Below are 19,067 nucleotides of genomic sequence, written 5' to 3' on the forward strand. Positions count from 1 at the left end.
CTATGTTTGATAAGGAGACGGCACGTGAGTAGAAAGAATAAGGGGAAAAAAAGCAGGAATACTCTTGATATTTGCGTGAGGAAAAAAGGGCAGCACCATACAGTTTTCTTTGGCGCATAAGAGAGAGTAGAACAGAGGATGATAGGGAATGATGTATGCAGTATTGCTGGCAGCGGTGTGATGGGAAGAGAAAAAGTGAAGCACATTGGGAGTTGCTCCACCAGGGTGGCAGATGAAGCAAAATAGAAAAGGGTGATATTGTGAATAAAGGGGATATTGTGTGCAATGCAGATGACAGCCAGGCGGCAGAGGAGCCTTTATCTGGCTGTGACACAAGCAGCATAATACCATCACCTGCGCTCTCTTTCTCTGACCTCCTTCACTCTCCCTTTACACCTTTTCCTTCCTTCAATGGATGAGTGAGGCTGCAGTCTCTTTTTTTTCTGCTAAGGTCCTGACGGATTGTTCTGGTTATCTCTTTCAGCCCTTTTTCTCCCTCATCCTCTGCCTGTCTGGGTGCTTTTCTTTCCCATTTTCCTTTTATTTCTTTACAAAGTAGGAGAAAGCCAAACACTCGCTTTTCATCAAATCTTGTGTCCACCGATTTACACATGAAAAACAAACTCATCCCCCTCTAGACTGTTCTAAAACCATGCTGCAAGATTAAGGGACTTTGTTGTGTCAGAGACTTTTGTGATGATATTTTATTTACGTCTAGTTTGAGGTGTAAAGTGAAGCGGAGCAAAGGTGTCCCCTGAGATGCAGCTTGACATAAAATGTAGAAGGTTTTCTGTACTGTTTCTGTATTCAGCTGTGGGGAGACATGCTGTCTGTGACGTGGATGTTTCTACATGGGAACAGAAAATGAAGATGGAAGAGAAGCATTGCAGGAGAAAAGAGGAAAGCAGTCCATGGTCTTTACATGGGAAGTGGATGGGCTATTAGGGCGTGTTTAATATGTGGTTATTAAGGAATGCACAATGAAGCTGGCCACAAAGAAATGAGCTTGTAAATTTTCCATTAGTGGTAATGTGCTTTGCTGTAGTCATAAGTAATAATTCCATTTTACACTGAATGTGTTTATAAACTGTGTATTGCACTTTCTGAACCATTAGAACCATAAATATTGGCATGTTAACCACTGAATTGTGTCCAGGAATATAGACTGAGACAGAATCTAATAACCTTCTGTAATCGGGCAAAGCAGTAATTTTAAAATACGCCATCAGATTTCACAAGGTGTTGGTGAGTCAGCTGAGTCTTTGAAGTTTTCATGTTCAAGCCCACAATGCCAAGTCAATATTTATCAAAGAAATGCATGTCTTCATATCTCAGGCTAAGATCAGCCTCTTTTGGCAGTTTAAAAGTTTGGCAGAAGTGTTTTTTGAGAAGTTGTTAAGGAACGTATGGTGAATTTCTGGTATTTAATTTGACTTAACAAGTCAAAAGTCCCGAGTGGCTCAGTGTATCTCCAACTCTGGGAAATTTGATTTATTTCACAATGCAGCAATAAAACATCAATTCCCATCAAGTTAAAAATGTGTCAAAAAACATCTGAACTATTTTTGCTGGAAATGTGGAGACAAAGACAAGTTGTCCTCATGTTCCTCCAACTCATTTGTAATGGGAAAAAAAGTAATAGATTAAAAAACATCTTCATCCAATGTATTGGGATGGCAGTCATCATATCATCTATTGTTACAAAGGATGACACTTACAATGACATATATTTTACTTTGCAGCAGTGTTTGTACTGCCAAAAGACTATTTTGAAGTTTTGATAAATTCTTAGTAAATTTTTATCAACACATTCATTGTTTAAGATATTGAGATAAAACATTAAGACCATATTGTTCAATCTTAATCCTACAAAAGAAAATAAAAACAACAAAAACCAAATGCAGTTCTCTGGTAGGACGTAACGATTTTGAATACAAGTCTGTCCCATAATCTGAGTCTCAGCTTTATTTTCTGGCACAACTCTTACACAGATGATGTCAAATGCCCCAGTTTTATACAGTCTGCTTCACTCAAGCACTAAGGCTCATGACACGATAACATCATGAATCAAACTATTGTTGAAAACAAACCATTAAAGGGTAGTAGGCTTTTTTTTGTTCATTAGCAAATTTGTGACATTTCGGCTTTCATTACTGATTTTAAAAAGTTTATTTTTGAATTTCTTTAACCAAGATAAAATCCCATTGAGACTAAAAACCTCTTTAAAAAGGAGGACCTGGCCAAAAGGCAGCAACACATAAAAGCCCAAAAAGTTACACAGATAAAACAAAATGACAAGCTAGACTGAAGAATAAAACATTGAAAGAGTAGCTAAAATCACCTTCTTTTGCTTCAAAAGAATCTGTAGTGCTGCTTTCCAAGCCTTTAAAAGAAAATTGCTGTGTCCAACCATCAGAGATAAAGACATCTCTTAGCCATCTGTGGTCTTTAGGCCACTGCCTCAAACATAATGTCAAAAAGCCCTTGACCTCTCACTACTACTGTAAAAATAGGGGAAAACAACTGCAGCATAGTGCTTTCCCTTCTAGAATAAAATGCAAGATGATACAATCTGACTGTTGGTCTTTGGAGAAGCCAAGTTTTGCCTGGTGGCTTCCAATTATTTCCGATTTGGACCGGTCCTTTGCTGGTCCGCTTGAGCAGCAGCCATTTCCTTACAATTTAGTACAAACTTTGTCAATAAAGCAATCTCAATATTAAATCTAAAAATCGGCAACGACTAAAAATATCGCAAGTTAAACTATCTGGCAGTGTGGGAAATGTTCTCACTGCTTATATTCAAGGTAGAACTGTCTGACGTTTATCCAGTAAACTTTTGTTGACACATTCACCTAAATGTTTTCTTCTCCTTCGGGGATTCAAAACTATTCATCACTCACTTTACGCCAGTTTGCTGCTGATTAATTACTCAGTGACAAACGATCTGACAGAAAACCTGGTGGGCTACAATGTAGCTATGGCTTCTTGTAGTAGTTAAAATACAACCTGTTGTGTACAGCCTAACAGATTAAAACATGATTTGAACTGAAATAATGAATGCAAAACAAATGCTGGGAGTTGGCACCACACACTCCAGCTCCTGAGTTTGTGAGACCTGGCTTGGGGAGAATTAAGCTGTTTTGCACAGATGGAAACTACAGAGAATGAGGTCAGTGGTTGGTGTCAGTTTAAAAAGAGGGACAAAACTAGACCTTAAAATTGATTGATTGAGAAGTATACCACTGAAAATGTCACCACATAATAATTGTTTTCATCTCTCAGTACTTGATGTTGTCATAGTTAATTTATGAGTCCTAGATGCTTACATTGTTCATCATAATTTTATCTGTGAGCTCTTTGGGTAATTTCACACTGACTATAATGTTGCTCATTGTAAAATGTAGCAAAATGATAGCAATGCTAAGAAAATACCAGAAAAGACTGCAAAATAAAATGACAAATCCAGTAAATTTAAAAGTGCAAAGTGTGGGGAGAGCATGGTGCTGCAGAACAACACTTCACTGTTTTGTATTTCTGCATTATAAAAATGAATGGATAGTTATAACAACTCTCACAAGCCATCCAGGTTCATCAGTTATCACTAATAAAGTAGTTAATTTTATTAGATTTGAGAGAGTGTTCTTGATGTAGATATTAATATTAGCTCTGGTTTTTTAACTTTCAATAAAGTCCAGAATCAAATTTAAAGATCTTTAAATTAAATTTAAATGCTCCATTTTATATTAAATATATAAAATGTTTTTCTATATAACAGTTTTTCCTATAAGGTATCCTGTACTGGAATTAGTTAATTGTCTCTAAGTAAATAACCAGAGATGAACTGACTTGAACTGAAAATATATCTTCTTTTAAGATCATCATTGCTAAAGGCCCCAACATACGTCCACTTCAGTCTGCGGACTTGAAGTGGACGTCCGTCGGACATGTCTGTGCAAAGATAGATTCTTATGATCGCGTACGCGTACTTGGTGTCGCACGTTAAACTACCCGGTGGAAACAGTGTTCACATCAAACTGGTTTTCATGTGACACCTGGCTGATAAGGTTGGGAATAAGGCTTTTTATGAGTTCATGTTGTGTCAAAGTTGACATCAATATGATAACAGTCAACATAAAGCTGTCACAGGGACGTGATAGACACGTAAGAGAAAATGCTTAACAGCAACAGACTTTATATATTCACGCAAACATTGACATGGTGAATTACAAAATTAACAGAGAGGTGGTCCAATAAGTTGACTTTTTTTTTTCCTCGAACAACGGCAAGGAAAGGATGATCGGGCATGTGCTCATTTTCGATTGCAGCACAAATTATTAAACCGATCGCAATTGTTTTTTTGGAACATAACATACAAAGCTTATTGAATGGATCCCTGATACAGTTAAAGCCAGTGCGGCCTCCTGCTGCTCCTCTGCCCGCAGTAGGATGCTGCGCTGGCTCTGGGCAACGGATGAATCGACATGTGACTGCCATTCTCTGTCCCGCACTGAGAGGTTAGCTAAGGCTTCCCAGATGGAGAAGAAACAGAGCTAGGCGCCCAAATAGTTAATCAAACTTGCTAGTTCTCATTAGGATTGTGTGCATTAAACGAATTTGTCACAAGAGAATTTTAGGTAATCAGTACACTCGAGTATGAAGACCCAACCGTCTGCGCGGTTCATGGTACAGTACGCCCGAGTATGTGGGGGCCTTAAGGCTCATCTTTATGTCGTTAAACATTAGTGTGTTTGCTTTGAATAAAAGAGTCATCTTTTAACTTTGTTCAGCTTTACAGAAAGGTTAATCAGTATGTTATTGTAAGTTTGAACACTTATATTTGAAAAGCCCTTTCAAATCCTCTGCATTAAGAAGGAAATGACAAGAAGAAAGAATGAAAGAACCAATGTTAGGAAGAGTTGTTTCTGTTAAACCCAGTGTTTATTTTATTGATTTCTATTTCTTTGCTGCTTCTTTAATCTCAGCTTCCTTTATTGCAGAAGGTTCTTTTTTCCATCGTATGCTTCTCCTTTTCAAATTTTTCAGACTTTGGGCTTCTTTTTTTCTAAACTTTTATCTGGGCTGTATTTGGCTTATAGCAACCTTTAACCAATGAGTGTTTGAGATTTGGGTTTATCTTTCAAGACTATGAGTTCTTAGTTTAATAAAAGAATGCCTTAAATTACTTCACATATGCATCTCAATACGTTTAAATATTGTTGAAAAGTTGCTAAAATGTATTTCAGTAACTTAATTTACTAAGTATAGCACATTATGGATTAATTACACAGATTTTCAAGCCTTTGACTTCTGTTATTTATGATTACATTTTCCCACTTGAAGCTAATGAAAACACATGTAATTTCATAGAATAGAAAAACACATCAGACCAATAAAAACAAATTTATAAAGAAATGTAGGCTTAATAGAAAGTATGTTTTAAACCTGTTTGACAGCTTGAAGTTTGGAAAAGATAAGATTAATATGAGAAACAAGCTTAACTGGAAGGGATATTTTAATTTACTGAGTTGTTTGTGTACATTGGCTGAATTCCCACAGTCTCTCAGTCTGCATGAGAAGAAATAGAAGCAGACAACTTCCCTACACACCCATCGGCGCTGGCTCTGGTATACTGGTTCAAAACTTTGTTTAAAATCAAACCAGAGATGTTTCCATATTTCACCCCAGGCTATGTTTTTATTTGAGAAGCTTTTCCCGTTCTCTTAAAGCTCATACACCGGAAAATCCCCAGGAACAACAAGTCTTAACTATTTGTAAAATAAATGAAATAAGAGATATCTGATCTTTTACATTAGTATAATGCAAACTAAAACACCACATTTCCTTTTTGCCACTTCAAGCCATTGACAAGGAATCAAAGAGGAATGAAGATTAAGATGGAATTAAAATAATAGGAGGTAGGGGTATAGGAATGGTACTACTTTTTTTTCATCCTAGTAATTTCTTCCATGTTATTTAGTCTATCTAGGTTTTATCATTCTCTCTCTCCAACCCTGCTTCCTAATATTCTTCTACAAGTCTGATTATTTTTTTACATCATCTACTTTGCCGTATTCCTCCCCCTTTTTGCTCCCTCTTTGACTCCCTCTTTCTATCTTTCTCTCTCTCACACACACCCCCACATACTTTCAATGGCCAATCAAATCTATCTCTGAGACTTTGAGACTAAAGAGTGACACAGAACATAGGATCAATAGGATTCCACAGTGCAGTGCCTGTCAGGTCCTTTTGACCTGCAGTTAAGACTGAAAACTATCGACACACCAACAATAAAAATGGAAGTACCATGTTACCTGGAGATGATTTAGTGGTTTAGTTTTTTTCTACAGGGAGAAATTAATTTGATTCAAAAGCTACCTGGAAATAAAGAAAAGACTTCAGTTTTGGCACTTTGTTACAAAAAAGCATGTTTTAAATTGATTGTTTTTTGTCTGAAAAGGATACTTGTGGGACACATAAAGCAGCAGTGACACCTGTTCAACAAGCAAAATGTACTGTATATCAGTAATGCATTCTGTGAATAATCAACGTAATCAAATTCTTTTTAGAAATAAAAGAGGTATACTCTTTTCCACTGGGTTGTTGCTGACTCGAGCAATCAAGGCTTGTTTTGCTAGTTATCCTTACTTCAAGTGAGCTGGATCAAGAAAACAAAACACTCATTTTAGCATAATGGCCTTCTATGTCTCTCCAATGGATGGAATTGTATGCGACTTTGAGGGCCTTTTATATTTTTGTAGTGGTTATAAAAAAAGCCCAGATCTGTCTTAGAGTACATGGACTTCAATTCAAGTTTTGCAACTCATTAATGTATGTCAGAGGCAGGCCTATTACTGTCTATCTAAACTTTTATCCAAGTTTAGGAACTGTAGTAGAGCACAATTGCCTCACAACCATTAGGATAATTTTGACAGCTTTATTATATTCCAGAATAATTTGCATCTTTCCTGTGCATAATCGTTACAATTTAGCTGCTGGTTGTAAACGTTCATTTATCTTAGCCGTCTACTTGGGAAAGCTGCATCGTTCAGTTTTACAATTAAATAAAGTCTAAAGCATAACTGTAGAAGAAAATAATTTCATAAGAGTTAAATCCTTACTGCGTTGACAGCACTGTAAGCAATTCCTCGCTTTCAAGGGTTCCCCTTCTCTAGACCACAGCTGCTTTCAGGGATGTTAAGCATCTCTGAATCCTTTATACACCCTCCCAGAAACTCACACAGAGCTGGCTGGAGCTGCCTTATATAATTTTACTAACTCTTTTCTTGATGTAACGCCAGTGGAGTTTACACTACAGTGCTATATCCATCCAGCTGGCTCACTTGCCATGAAAAGTCTTAAGATGGTAATCCTGTTATTGGGGAATACTACTTGGCATGGATGCAGACCCACAAACACACATGGCTGCCCTAGGATAAACACAAATGCATGCACAACACAAGAAGCACAAGATCTAAGCAGAAATGTGCAGGAGCAACGGAAGAAATAAGCAGAAATCACAACAAAAGTGACAAAATAGCTGAATCCTGCAGGCTGATGATGGCAGCTCAAAGTGATAAATACTCTGATGTAATCAGTGCTGTCTTACGTTTCAAACAAAGAATACAATAAAATACTTAATGTGACAATGTGAAGATGACATGCAGTATACTGTGAGACAAAAAGCATTGCAGCACTGAAATATCTGTTTTAATTATCTGTCACTTGAAAGCAGTGAGGGAGTGAGAAAACTGGGTATCGGAGTGAAACGCAAAACTCGATGCTTTAAAAATAAGTGAGGAGAGTAGTTAACCAAAACTATTTCAAGCATCACAGCTTATATGGTTATTTTTCAATGCATTGCACATAAGGATGTGAGCTTTTTTTCTTTCTTGACAGGGAAAAAAAAATTGTAGTAGAGAAGAAAATTCGGTACCAACTTCAGAGAAAGGAAGAAGGTGGTAGGAAGCACAAAAGACAGAAAAGGGAACTAAAGAAAACCACAGGAAAGACATAAATGTTGAAAACAGAATAATATAAGAGAGGTATTAAAGTTAAGAAGCCAAACAATATAGAATTGAGAGAGTGATGAAGAGTGAGAAAAGAACTGACAGGTAAGAAAAATGTGCTTAGATGAATTTTTAGCCATAATGTCACTAAGACGTCATTTTCAATATATGATCTGCAGGTATTAATGCGTTTTCTGTATAAATCTCCCTATGAAATACATTATATCAATCCATGGCATAGAGATTTCACAGGAAAAAAATAAATAATAAGAGACTCATTGATATTGAACACCCCCCCCCCCCCCCCCCCCATCTCTCAGACAAAATGAATGCTTTTATCAGACGTTTTGACTGAGGCAGTAATAAAATTACAGAAACTGAAGCTGATTACACATTATCAATAAGAGCAATTTTATAGCTAAAACAAAAAAACAAAATATAAACCATCAAAAACCACAATACATAAAGAAATTTTTTTTTTTTTTAAATGCATGCATTTCACTAAGAGAGAGAGACAATTTCAAACAGATCTAATTTGAGGATTTTCTTAATTTGTGGTTGACCAAGGTTTGAGTCAGAGCAGAGAACACAGCGACAGACAGCATCAGCAAATCCACCCGGCTCTCTTTTCCATGCAGACAGTCACGAGCTGCAGTGTCAGCTGCTACCATACACAATCTGCCCATGTTGGATGACTGCAAGTTAGTTGTAATGAGCACTGGATGATTAGCACAAGCAAGGCTTAGCATGGTGAAATTGGACCTCTTGCCACTCGTCTTTAATTATGTGCAAGCAGATGATGTCATTGCTTGGCAGAAGGACATTGCATGGTCCTTCTGCCGTAGAAATTACAACTCGGTTTATCCATGGGAGAAAAGTCCTACTTAGAAATGTAAATGAAGGTTAAAAATTACATGAAAAAGCTTTTTTATTCAAGCCTTTACCTAGTTATTGTTAAATTATATGTCTATGGTTTGACAGTAAACTATGAACTAGTAATTGCTGAAGCATTACTCTAGAAAAACACAGTAAACACATTTGATACATAGAAAGAAGCTACATGCCATAACAAGGCCACTCCGTTTGAAAACAAGCAAAAACATAGCTGTGTAAGCAAGTTATTTAAATTATTAGGATTCTTTAAAATAAATTGGAAAATAAGGAGCCAAGAAAACTGTATTTTAATATGAGATGTTAAAATACATATCTGACTAACATGCAAAATATGCCTTAAAGTCATGTCTAGACGATTCAGCAAGGCTGCTCCCTTTCTCTCTGTCATTTATATTGCAAGCACATACATTCAGACACCAATACAGAACATATTTTTATTAGCTTTAGCATAAGTAAGGGGTTACTCAATCAAGTACAGTGCGTTGCTACGGCAGCAGACACTGCAGAGACATTCAGATATACAGACAAGCTGTATAGGACCAAACAACCAGGGACATCTCTCACACAGAAGTGTTTTTATGATGAAAATGAATTTGATTTGGTCATTGTTTGGTCTCATGCTGTCAAGGGTGCTGATCTTCACTTTAACACTTTAACTTGGTTCTTTTGTTAAATAGGCATACAATAATGAGCCATTCAGATTGCCATTGGAAGCATTTCAATGTCTGAGGAACGAAGTCAGTTTAATAGGACCAACTTTAAAAAAGATTTAAAGATGAAGATATTAAGTTTCTTGACTTTTCTAAACAAGTTATTTATGATCATGTTTAAAAAATTTTTTTTTACCTTTTGGGAAGGTTTTGATCATTTACCAATTTACTGTACTAGCTAAATACTGGAGAAGTAAGAGAGCAGAAAAAAAGCTGGATAACAGTCATGTTATTATCTCAAATATTTAGAGTTTTTTGTGTTTTCAAGATTCTTTTCCTGAACTTAATCAAGTATGTCAGTGTACAGACCTAATCCAGATATAGAATTTCGTAGATTTAAAGTCAAGTTTGCTTGGATCATTTGATCAATCCTGACCAGTTTTCAGCCAAGTATAGTTGATTCACATTGCAGTGAGAAAGGTTTTTCACCTTCTGAACCAAATTAAGACATTGTAAAGATGTTCAAAATAAATACCACCGCATGTAAATAAGAATGTGACTTTGAGACAAATATTCAAATATATAATTGAATCACCTTTATCTCTTTTTCTGGAGAAATCTACCTTATTTGGTGTGTAACTGTATAGTTCTCCGGTTACGTCTACTTTCTCCTTTCAGTGTCACTGTCACTCGGGGATTATCTGTAACAGTAAGTCATCCATGAGTAACTCTGCTGGATTTTCCTCAATTTGTCATTTTGAACTGGAACAAGTTGCTTGCATGTCTATCCTGAATTTAGATGATAGCAAAACTATTTTTGTACTGACTTTAAAGTAATTCTTAGTTATTAAAACAAACCTAAAGCTGAAAAGACTAAAAGTCATCTGTTATTTTAGGAACATTAGATCATTCTTAGTGTATAAAAAATTAAAACACTGCTTTATTTTTAACAGTTTGCAAGCTATTCAGATTAATTAAAATATTCATTGAGGAAGCACGGTGGTGCAGTTGGTAGCACTGTTGCCTTGCAGCAACAAGGTCCTGAGTTTGAATCCCAGCTTGGAGTCTTTCTGCATGGAGTTTGAAGTTATTTTCTAATTTATGAGTCACTTCTCTCCTGTTACTCTTACTGTCCTCCATAATCCTAAAACATGGCAGAGGTTAACTGGTGTCTATGTTGGGTGACCTACGTTGAACCCCAACTCTCATCAATTACAGGTAGCTCTTTGAAAACTTTGCAAATGCAACAGCTAAAATATTAAATATAGTCAGCAAAAAAACACAACAGTGATCATCAATGATTATCAGTTTCTACTCAGTTTTTGTTGTTCATATCATGCCTTTCAAATACATAAAGAACCACACCAATGTGTGCTTTCCTTCTCTCAAACACATCTGCAAAAAGCCTGATGTACCAGAGGTTGTTGACAAAACATCTTTTCTTCTCCTGTTTTTGCTCCTTTCTTTGGTCTCAAAGACATCCTTCCTTTATGGCCAGTGCACAATTAAAACAAGCTAATGAATTCTCTTCTTTCATTTGAAAGTTTAAAAGGAATTCACAAACACATTCTGAGAACCATCTCTTGAACTATGATGCATCTTGATTTTACCCTAAGCCTCTTCTTAGTTCTGTCTTCCTTTCTGCTTGGGGGGGTCCAGCAGTGACCTTGTTTGTGTCTAAGCTGTGTTCCTGCTGAGTGCCTGTGCAGCCTCGTGGTGCCACCCGATCAGCCTCACTTTCAGCTTCACTATCGATCGCCCTTCACTCTTTCCTCAAGGACGGAAATCCAAACCCATATTCCAGACCGCAGCACTCGCCTCCCTCTCTCCAGTCCTCTCCTTTCCCCACGTCTTCTCCTGGCCTCTCTACTTTTCCCAGCTGCAGCTTTCTCCACCGTGCCCCTGTATAGAATTTATCACACGAGTCTCAAGGTTGCAATGACCAGTAGACCCATGAATAAATAATAGGGAGGTAGGAATCACTTTCAGAAAAACCATTTACTCTCCTCTCTTGTGTTCTTGAAGAAGCCATGAGAGCGTGTGCATGGCCTACGTGTGTGAAGCAAAATTGGCTTTGTGGATGAGGGTATGGGCGCTTTGTTAGCTAAAGCCCAACTGTCCAGAAAGCTACTATGAGCAATACTTCAAGCACTTTATGGCCCATCTTTAACAATAGGATTTGTTGCATTGGCGAGTTGCAGTTTTTCTGCATTTTTTCCTCATATGTTTAGCTCTCTTCAAAAGGTTTCCAAATGCTTTAATTATAATTTGTAATACAAGGAATTAAAAGAAGACAGTTTGTAACACAGTACTAAAGTCACTGTGTTACTTTAGTAAAAATCCAGATTTTGAAAATGTTTCCGTTTGGCATGAAACAAATAAAAATCTATCAAGCATTTTGACTTCTTACCTAAACAAAGCAGTTTCTCGCTAAAGTACCTTAGCCTTGAAAATGTTGTCACATTTTGTCTTGTAACAAACAAAATCTTCAATATATTATATAACAGATTAGTGTTGGTCTATCCATTTCAGGATATGGACGGACTAACACCAAAGTATTGCATAATAATGACGTGAAATAAAAACATATTACAATCTAAAAAGTGTGGTTCATAAGCATTCATTCCCTTTTAGTCAATACTTTTCAGAACCACCTTTTGCAGCTGCAGGTTTTCAAAAACACAATTTCACATTCTAAAATATATGTATGTATTGATCCAAGTCATTCTACTGTAGCTCTCACTTGATGTTTAGGCGGACATCTTTTGAAGCCATTAACCGGTTTTCTTTCAGAATTACAATGTTTTAGCTCTATTCATTATCTCAATAGCCCTGACCCACTTCTCTGTCCCCGCATGCCCACAGCATGACACCATGTTTCTCAGTGGAAATGGATTATTTGAATTTAAATTGACTATTGTCTCATTTGGTTAGAGCACTTTCTTCCATGTTTGAAGTTTCTCCCACGTGGCTTGTGCCAAACTTTAAATAGGATGTCGCATGGCTACCTTCCAGCAATGGTTTTGTTCTTAAAACTTGTCTATAATATATTTTTTTATATGATTTATAATGTTAATTCCAAATTCATACTTACGAAGAAGTATGAATGCATACTTCTTCGTAAGTATGAATACATTTCAGATACTTCTGAAAGTAAAGTTTAAGCAAAGTTTAAATTTCCTGATTGGAGAGGATCGCGGTTGTCTCTCGAAAGATAATAAAACTATTTGAAAGGGTGAAATAGTATTTTTAAAATTCTGTTTTTATTTACATTTCATGTAATGCCACGTTGAAAAATATCTATATCCTTCTGAAATTCTTCCATAGTTACCAAGGCCCTCTGGGCAGCTTCCTTGATTCATAGCTGGTCCATGACTATAGTTTAGATGAACAGATATGTTCAGCTTTTACATAATCTTTGTATTTTCAAATAGTGGATGGAACTGTGTTCTGTCTGTGGTTTAAAGGTTTGGATATTGTTGCATGACCTATCCCTACATTACACTGTTTCATAACTATACCTGACCTATCTGATGTGGTATTTGGTGGCCATAAAGTTGTTTGTTCACTTACAAACATCTTCTGACTTGATGTATGATTTGTTGTCAGCAAAGACAGAGCATTAAGGAAGCATGAAATACACAGAAAAAAAATAAATAAATAAATAAACTCAACATCAGAAAAAATATGAGGATTGATTAGAGAAACATATCGGAGAAATAGGAAAGATAGACATGAAGACTTTTGATTTAGGAGCAGTAAAGATGAAAAAGAGACAATATGAAGGTAAATTGAGCAACAAAGGCAGGAAGGAAGACAGAGAGAAATGATTGGATTTTTCTCTTCTCTGTATGGATAAAGGCGAGAGCTCTCTTTTCATTGCAGGCTGGCTCAGGCAAAGGTAAACAATCAGTCCTGATAAAGGATTGGATAAATCCTCAATCAGACTCATTTTCTGTAAAGCAGCTATTTATTGGTCTGGCCTGACCATGGCTAAATTGGATCCTCTTTTTGAGAGAATGAAAGAGTAGAGGAGAAAGACTGAATGAGATAAATCTTCATCATCTTGATATTAGAGGGTACAGATTTTGTTTTTGTTTTTTATCCACCAAAAATGCAGCTTGAATTAAAAAAAGAAATGTGGGATATTTATAGTGGTATAATCTAGAAAAATCAAGTGTCAATCAGAACCCATGCATCATATTCCTGTAATCTTAAATAGACTCATTAAAATGGGGGACATGAGCAGCTCCTTTTCCAGAGAAAGAAACCACCAGCAGTAAAAGAAATCCTGAATTGCTAAGAAACTGCTTATCTGATTAATAAAATATAGACCCCTACAGTCTTTATAGCAATGTTGTTTTTCTTAAACAAGGTGTGTTTACTAGTAAACTAAAATAACAAAAAACAAGTTGCAGAAGAAAGAGGTCAATGGGGGTAGTGAAATTGTGCGACAATAACTTCTTCTTACCTTGTGATATCTGTGTCTGTCATTCGAACAATACTGAAACAGTGTTTGCTTTTTGTATTTACAATCTTTAGTTTAATTCTTAAGATAAATACTTCAGAAAACAAGTATGGTTTATAAGTCCTCTCACTAAACTATGACTAAAAAGTGAACTAGAACATCTCTTTTGGTAATGTTTAATCTACTTCTCATTTAGCAAAACTCTTATCCATCAGGTTTAGAATAGTTTAAACTAGAAGCATATGAGGGTAAGTATTTGTAGACTGAAAATTCTCTCTCCCTCTACAGCAGCTATTCAAGCCATGTGTATTGAACTAAATTTCAACACATTCTTAATTCAGTTGCAAATAATGGCACAATGGCCAACTTCAGTTTTCCAAATTGCAGTCTTATTGCTTAAAACCTTAGCAGCACTTGAACTTTAACAGACAATTATTTTGCCAAAGACAGCAAGCAAACTTTACTCCATGCACTCAGAAAAACAACATGGACGTCTGAAACCACATTTCACATGGGTTTTGTTTATGTTTTTTTCTTTTAGCTTTTAGCAACTTTCAGATAATGTCACAGAATATATTCATCGAGAGGCCCCCTAAGGTTCCTTATTGGGATTTGTACTATGTGTCAAGTAAGAAGCAATAGGAGGGTAAAAGCAATAACAGTAATTCAACATTATTTTTTTCTAAAAAACAAACAAAACAGATAAAACAGTGAAGAGCCTTGGCAGAGCAGTGCAATATAAGAGGAGGTATGGAAAGCTGTAAACATGTTCAAGGAGACAGTAGGGTGACAAGGATCAGGTTATCGATGCAGCAAGTGGAATGCGCTGGAACCTCTGTAAGCCCAAAGGGACTCAAAGCAGAATGCTGCGGTGTGCTACTCAAGCAGAATGCACTGGACAGAGGTCAGCACACTGTTTGCTTCTGCTGTCACCAGAACAGTATCCTGAATATAAAGACCACCGAGAAATACTCCTCTCTTTGTAGACTTTATAACAGATTGTTATGACACCGACAGACACTAGAACTTGAATAATTTTTGTTTGGGTAAAGATATGGACTAAACAATTTTTTTTTATTTTGTACGAGAACACTAATCTGATATTGCTGTTTACACACACAATTTCGCTTGTCACATACATGAATGATTAATCAAAGTACGCTGCTTCGACATCCCCCCAGGTGTCCCACATCAATAAGTTGCAGGAAAGTTTTCACTCCTGCAAACTCTTTGTAAGACTGTGTTTTCTGTCTCCTTGTCTCTGCCTCCCTTTGCTTGTTATTGTGAGCCTTCATGGACATTTTCTCACTGACAGACTTACACATACACATGTCCGTGCGAGCACCTGGCGGCACAAGCTTTCACTCAACCAGCGTCTCTTTGCCAGAGGCAGGGTAAGTCTCGTGTGCGCACATCATATATATTTTACATTCTGACAATGTGACCACAGCAATCATTATTCAAAATATACACCCACCTCCGACCCAGAGAATAAGCAATCACTGACGCAATTTCCTACATCTTTGAACTGCTCCAGGGAAATGAACTTGTATAGTATGTGTTGTTTGCAGTGCGTCAGTTGTATTGATTAATATTCCGGCACTCTGAGAAAATAAAAGTTTCAGAAAGTTGATTGTGTTCTTAAAGGCACATGCCTATAAATGTGATGATTAAATTGGGTTGTCAAGTGCATGTCTATATCTTTTTTCTGTGTGTACTAAAAAAAGATAACTCAAACAATAAAACTACCACCATCTTTAAAGGCATATATAAACATTAACAAGAAAATTAAGCAATTGTTTTGCATCACCCCCTACACATATTCATCTACACACACACACGCATGCCTATAAAATCTGAATTGTAACCCCAAATCCATCTGCTTTCCTGTAGTGAACCCTGGCTTTCCCATGCAGACCATGTGTGTGAGGATGTGTGGGTGAACTTCCAGAGACAGATATGAAGTGAAATGATGTATCTGCGGAGGGCTTGTGTGTATCTGTGTGGGATTGTGTGAGGTGAGAAAAGCAGTCTTTTTCCCGGGTGCGTGTCCACTAGCATCATATCAGCATGAATAAAACAGTCCCCGGGTCTACGCCATGTTTTTTTGGCATTTTGTGTTTACATGTAGTATGTAGACTGTATATTTTTTTTATGTCTGTGTGCACTGTGTCTATTTTAAACTGCTTTCCAACTGCTGGAAATGCAGTTTTCAGCTGGTGTTTTCATGTACGTATGTTTCTCTAGGTATGTTTACATTTGGCATTAGGTAATCGGTATTTATTTAGTATGTACATCTGTTTAAATGATCATTAAAAATACACTGAATTGGCTAATTGGCTAATTCCCCTGAGCATTGAGATGTTCAGGAGTACATCTCAATGCATTTAAATATTGAGTTGTCTTCCAGATGACCCTCTGAACATCAAAATGTGAAACAAAGTGGATTTAAGTGATTTTGAATGTGTTGGTTCTAGACGGACTGGTCTGAGCATTTCAGAAACTGAGATGTCTTGTTTTTGTCAGAGGCAGGAGGAGAATGAGCAGACTAGTTTGAGGTCACAGGAAAGCAGTAGTAACTCTAATAAATACAACCAAGGTATGTCAAACTTTGAACCAAATAGGCTGCAGGATTAGAAAACTTCATCAGGTGGCACTCGGGTTAGCTAATTCAGAAAACTAAGGCTTTAGTTGTCACAGAGTTGCTGAAATTAAACAAGAAGAGGTAAAAAAAATGTTCCAGGGTCTGATGAATCTTGGTTTTAGTAGTGATTGTCTGAATGTGGCATCAACAACATGAAAGCATGGATGGATCCTGTCTTGTAGTGATAGAGCAAGAGTGTTTGGGATACATTTTTTCATACTTTGAGACCTACAATGCATTATTCAAAATGCCTAAGCCTATTGATTCTGTGCCTGTCTGCCACTGCATGACCCCAGTGTGTCTATCTTCTACTGCCAGCAGGATAATGCACCAGTTGAATTAATCTGAAACTGGTTTCTTGATCATGACAATGAGGTCAATGTACTCCAGTGGCCTCCACAGTCGTCAGATCTCAATCCAATAAAACACCTTTGAGGTGTGGCGTAAGAGGAGATTCATATTATAAATGTGTTACCGACAAAATTTGCAGCAAGTGAATGATGTAATCATGTCAGTATGAACCAAGATCTCTGAAGAATTTTTCAGTCACCTTGTTGAATCTACACTGCAAAAGACTGAGGCAGTTTCAAAGGTAAAAGGCGGCCCAACCCTATACTAGAAAAGTGCACTTAGTCACCCAGGAGTGTGGAGTATAGCAATGCATAAAAACATGTTTTTTTTGTTGTTTTTTTTAACTGACTGGATGTACTCCAACACGTCCATATGGCCAAAGCTAAAAATGGACAGAGGACTGTTCACTGATGTAGAAATAGGAATCAAACCCTCTTTCTGATTTTCCTTAGCCGATTTTCGATTCAAGTTCATTCATTTGCTCTCATTATGTTCTTTTTCAGAAACCTTATTTCTCTATGTTATATCAAGTTGCAAGTATCAGCAGTGGTAGAGTTAACCTTGCTCAAGGCACATGCTGTAATTCAATTCTTAACAGCACAGAGCACATTTATCCAATGAGTTGTTTTGTGGAATTAAACCTGTGACCTTTAAGTCCGAAAGCACATTCTCTGCTCTGTTGCTCTTTCAACTCATGAAAGCCATTTGTTCAGTGCTAACCAAATACGGTGACAGTGCTGCTAACATGACAACAGACTGAGCGCAGAGGCAGGATTCATAATGCTTCAACTGAAACTCCTAGGGCAGGGTTTGCACTGAGGTAATCTCTCTATATGGTGAGTGAAAGATGAGACGGTGTGACTCAGCACAAACTGAACCTCTTTGACACTGTAAACACAAGTAATTACTCATAGGTACATCATGACATGTTGGTAGCCAGTGGTTGGGCATTTCTAATCACAGAATGCCTTCGGCTTTCTCAAACACCAGCTTGTTTTGCCCTTAAGTGCCTGGATGTAGCAGCCAAACCATCCAAACAAAGTTAAGCACTGCCAGATTTGCAAAGGTGCTCATGCATTCTAACAACATCAGCAACTTGATAAGACCTCCGGCTTTGCTATATTTGAGTCTGAAAAATGGAACTACATAAAGAGTTGCAGGCTTGAATGCGAAACTCTGACAAGCCAGCAAACCTAGGAGATAGAAATTCCTAAATATTGAATTTCAAGAGGAAAGAGGGGAAATGGGGGCTGATCAAAGCAGACTGAATATTCTGACTAGATGGAAGATGAATGGAAAAGATGTATGACTCTATCAACCACATTAGCATCCATTTGGAAATAAAAGTCACCAGCTATCTTGAAAGTGATTACTTCACTCCAGTTCCCTGCAACGTTTTATGTAATTTCATACATAAAACAACACAGAGTTTTATACATCAGCTGTCTAAACCATGGCATGAAATATTTTAACATGTGTTATTTAAGCAAACACACTGAAAGCTTACATCTTCTAAGCAGAACACTACAAAAATTATTTTATCTGTCCATCATTTTAGAGGGATTGTAGCATGTTAGATTGCTGACAGGCTATTTTTCAAAGACATAAGAATGCCTTTAAAGAAAGAGACTCCAAATTGCACTGCACACTCAGGGTAGAAAGGCATGAGCATGAACCTAAAGCTGCTCACACACAAAAAGTCAGCCTACCTGTGGTCGTGGGTGTCCTTTAACAATACACTGCAGCACCAACGTGTCTCCTTCTTTAATGGTGTAAATTCTCTCGCTTATGTTATCATCCTTGACGTTACATGCTGCTCCGGAGTGCACAATCTGTGCATTAGCTGGAGCTGTGAACACACACACACACACACACAGACAGACAGACACAGGCATGTAACCATGCAGACAAACACAGAGAAAGAGAAAACACATTACATATTTAGTATGAACACTCCCAGCAACAACAAGGTCATTCTTTGGTAGATGAGTGATACTAGAGCAAGTACTGATGACTCAGATAAATAAATATATCGCATTACTCCTGTATCTGCA

The 19,067-nt window shown here is 37.0% G+C and overlaps 1 protein-coding gene across 2 annotated transcripts in view; it reads right to left on the reverse strand.

The window, feature by feature from the left end:
• The window catches only part of mdga1 (MAM domain containing glycosylphosphatidylinositol anchor 1), a 182,254-nt gene that overhangs the window by 107,260 nt on the left and 55,927 nt on the right, over positions 1-19,067 (reverse strand). For both annotated transcript variants that reach the window (XM_032561218.1, XM_032561217.1), the window contains exon 3: positions 18,723-18,862. In XM_032561218.1, the coding sequence (XP_032417109.1) occupies positions 18,723-18,862 (140 nt within the window). The remainder of the gene's footprint in view (positions 1-18,722; positions 18,863-19,067) is intronic.

Source organism: Xiphophorus hellerii, chromosome 4, assembly GCF_003331165.1.
Source record: "Xiphophorus hellerii strain 12219 chromosome 4, Xiphophorus_hellerii-4.1, whole genome shotgun sequence".
In the NCBI taxonomy this organism is placed as follows: domain Eukaryota; kingdom Metazoa; phylum Chordata; class Actinopteri; order Cyprinodontiformes; family Poeciliidae; genus Xiphophorus; species Xiphophorus hellerii.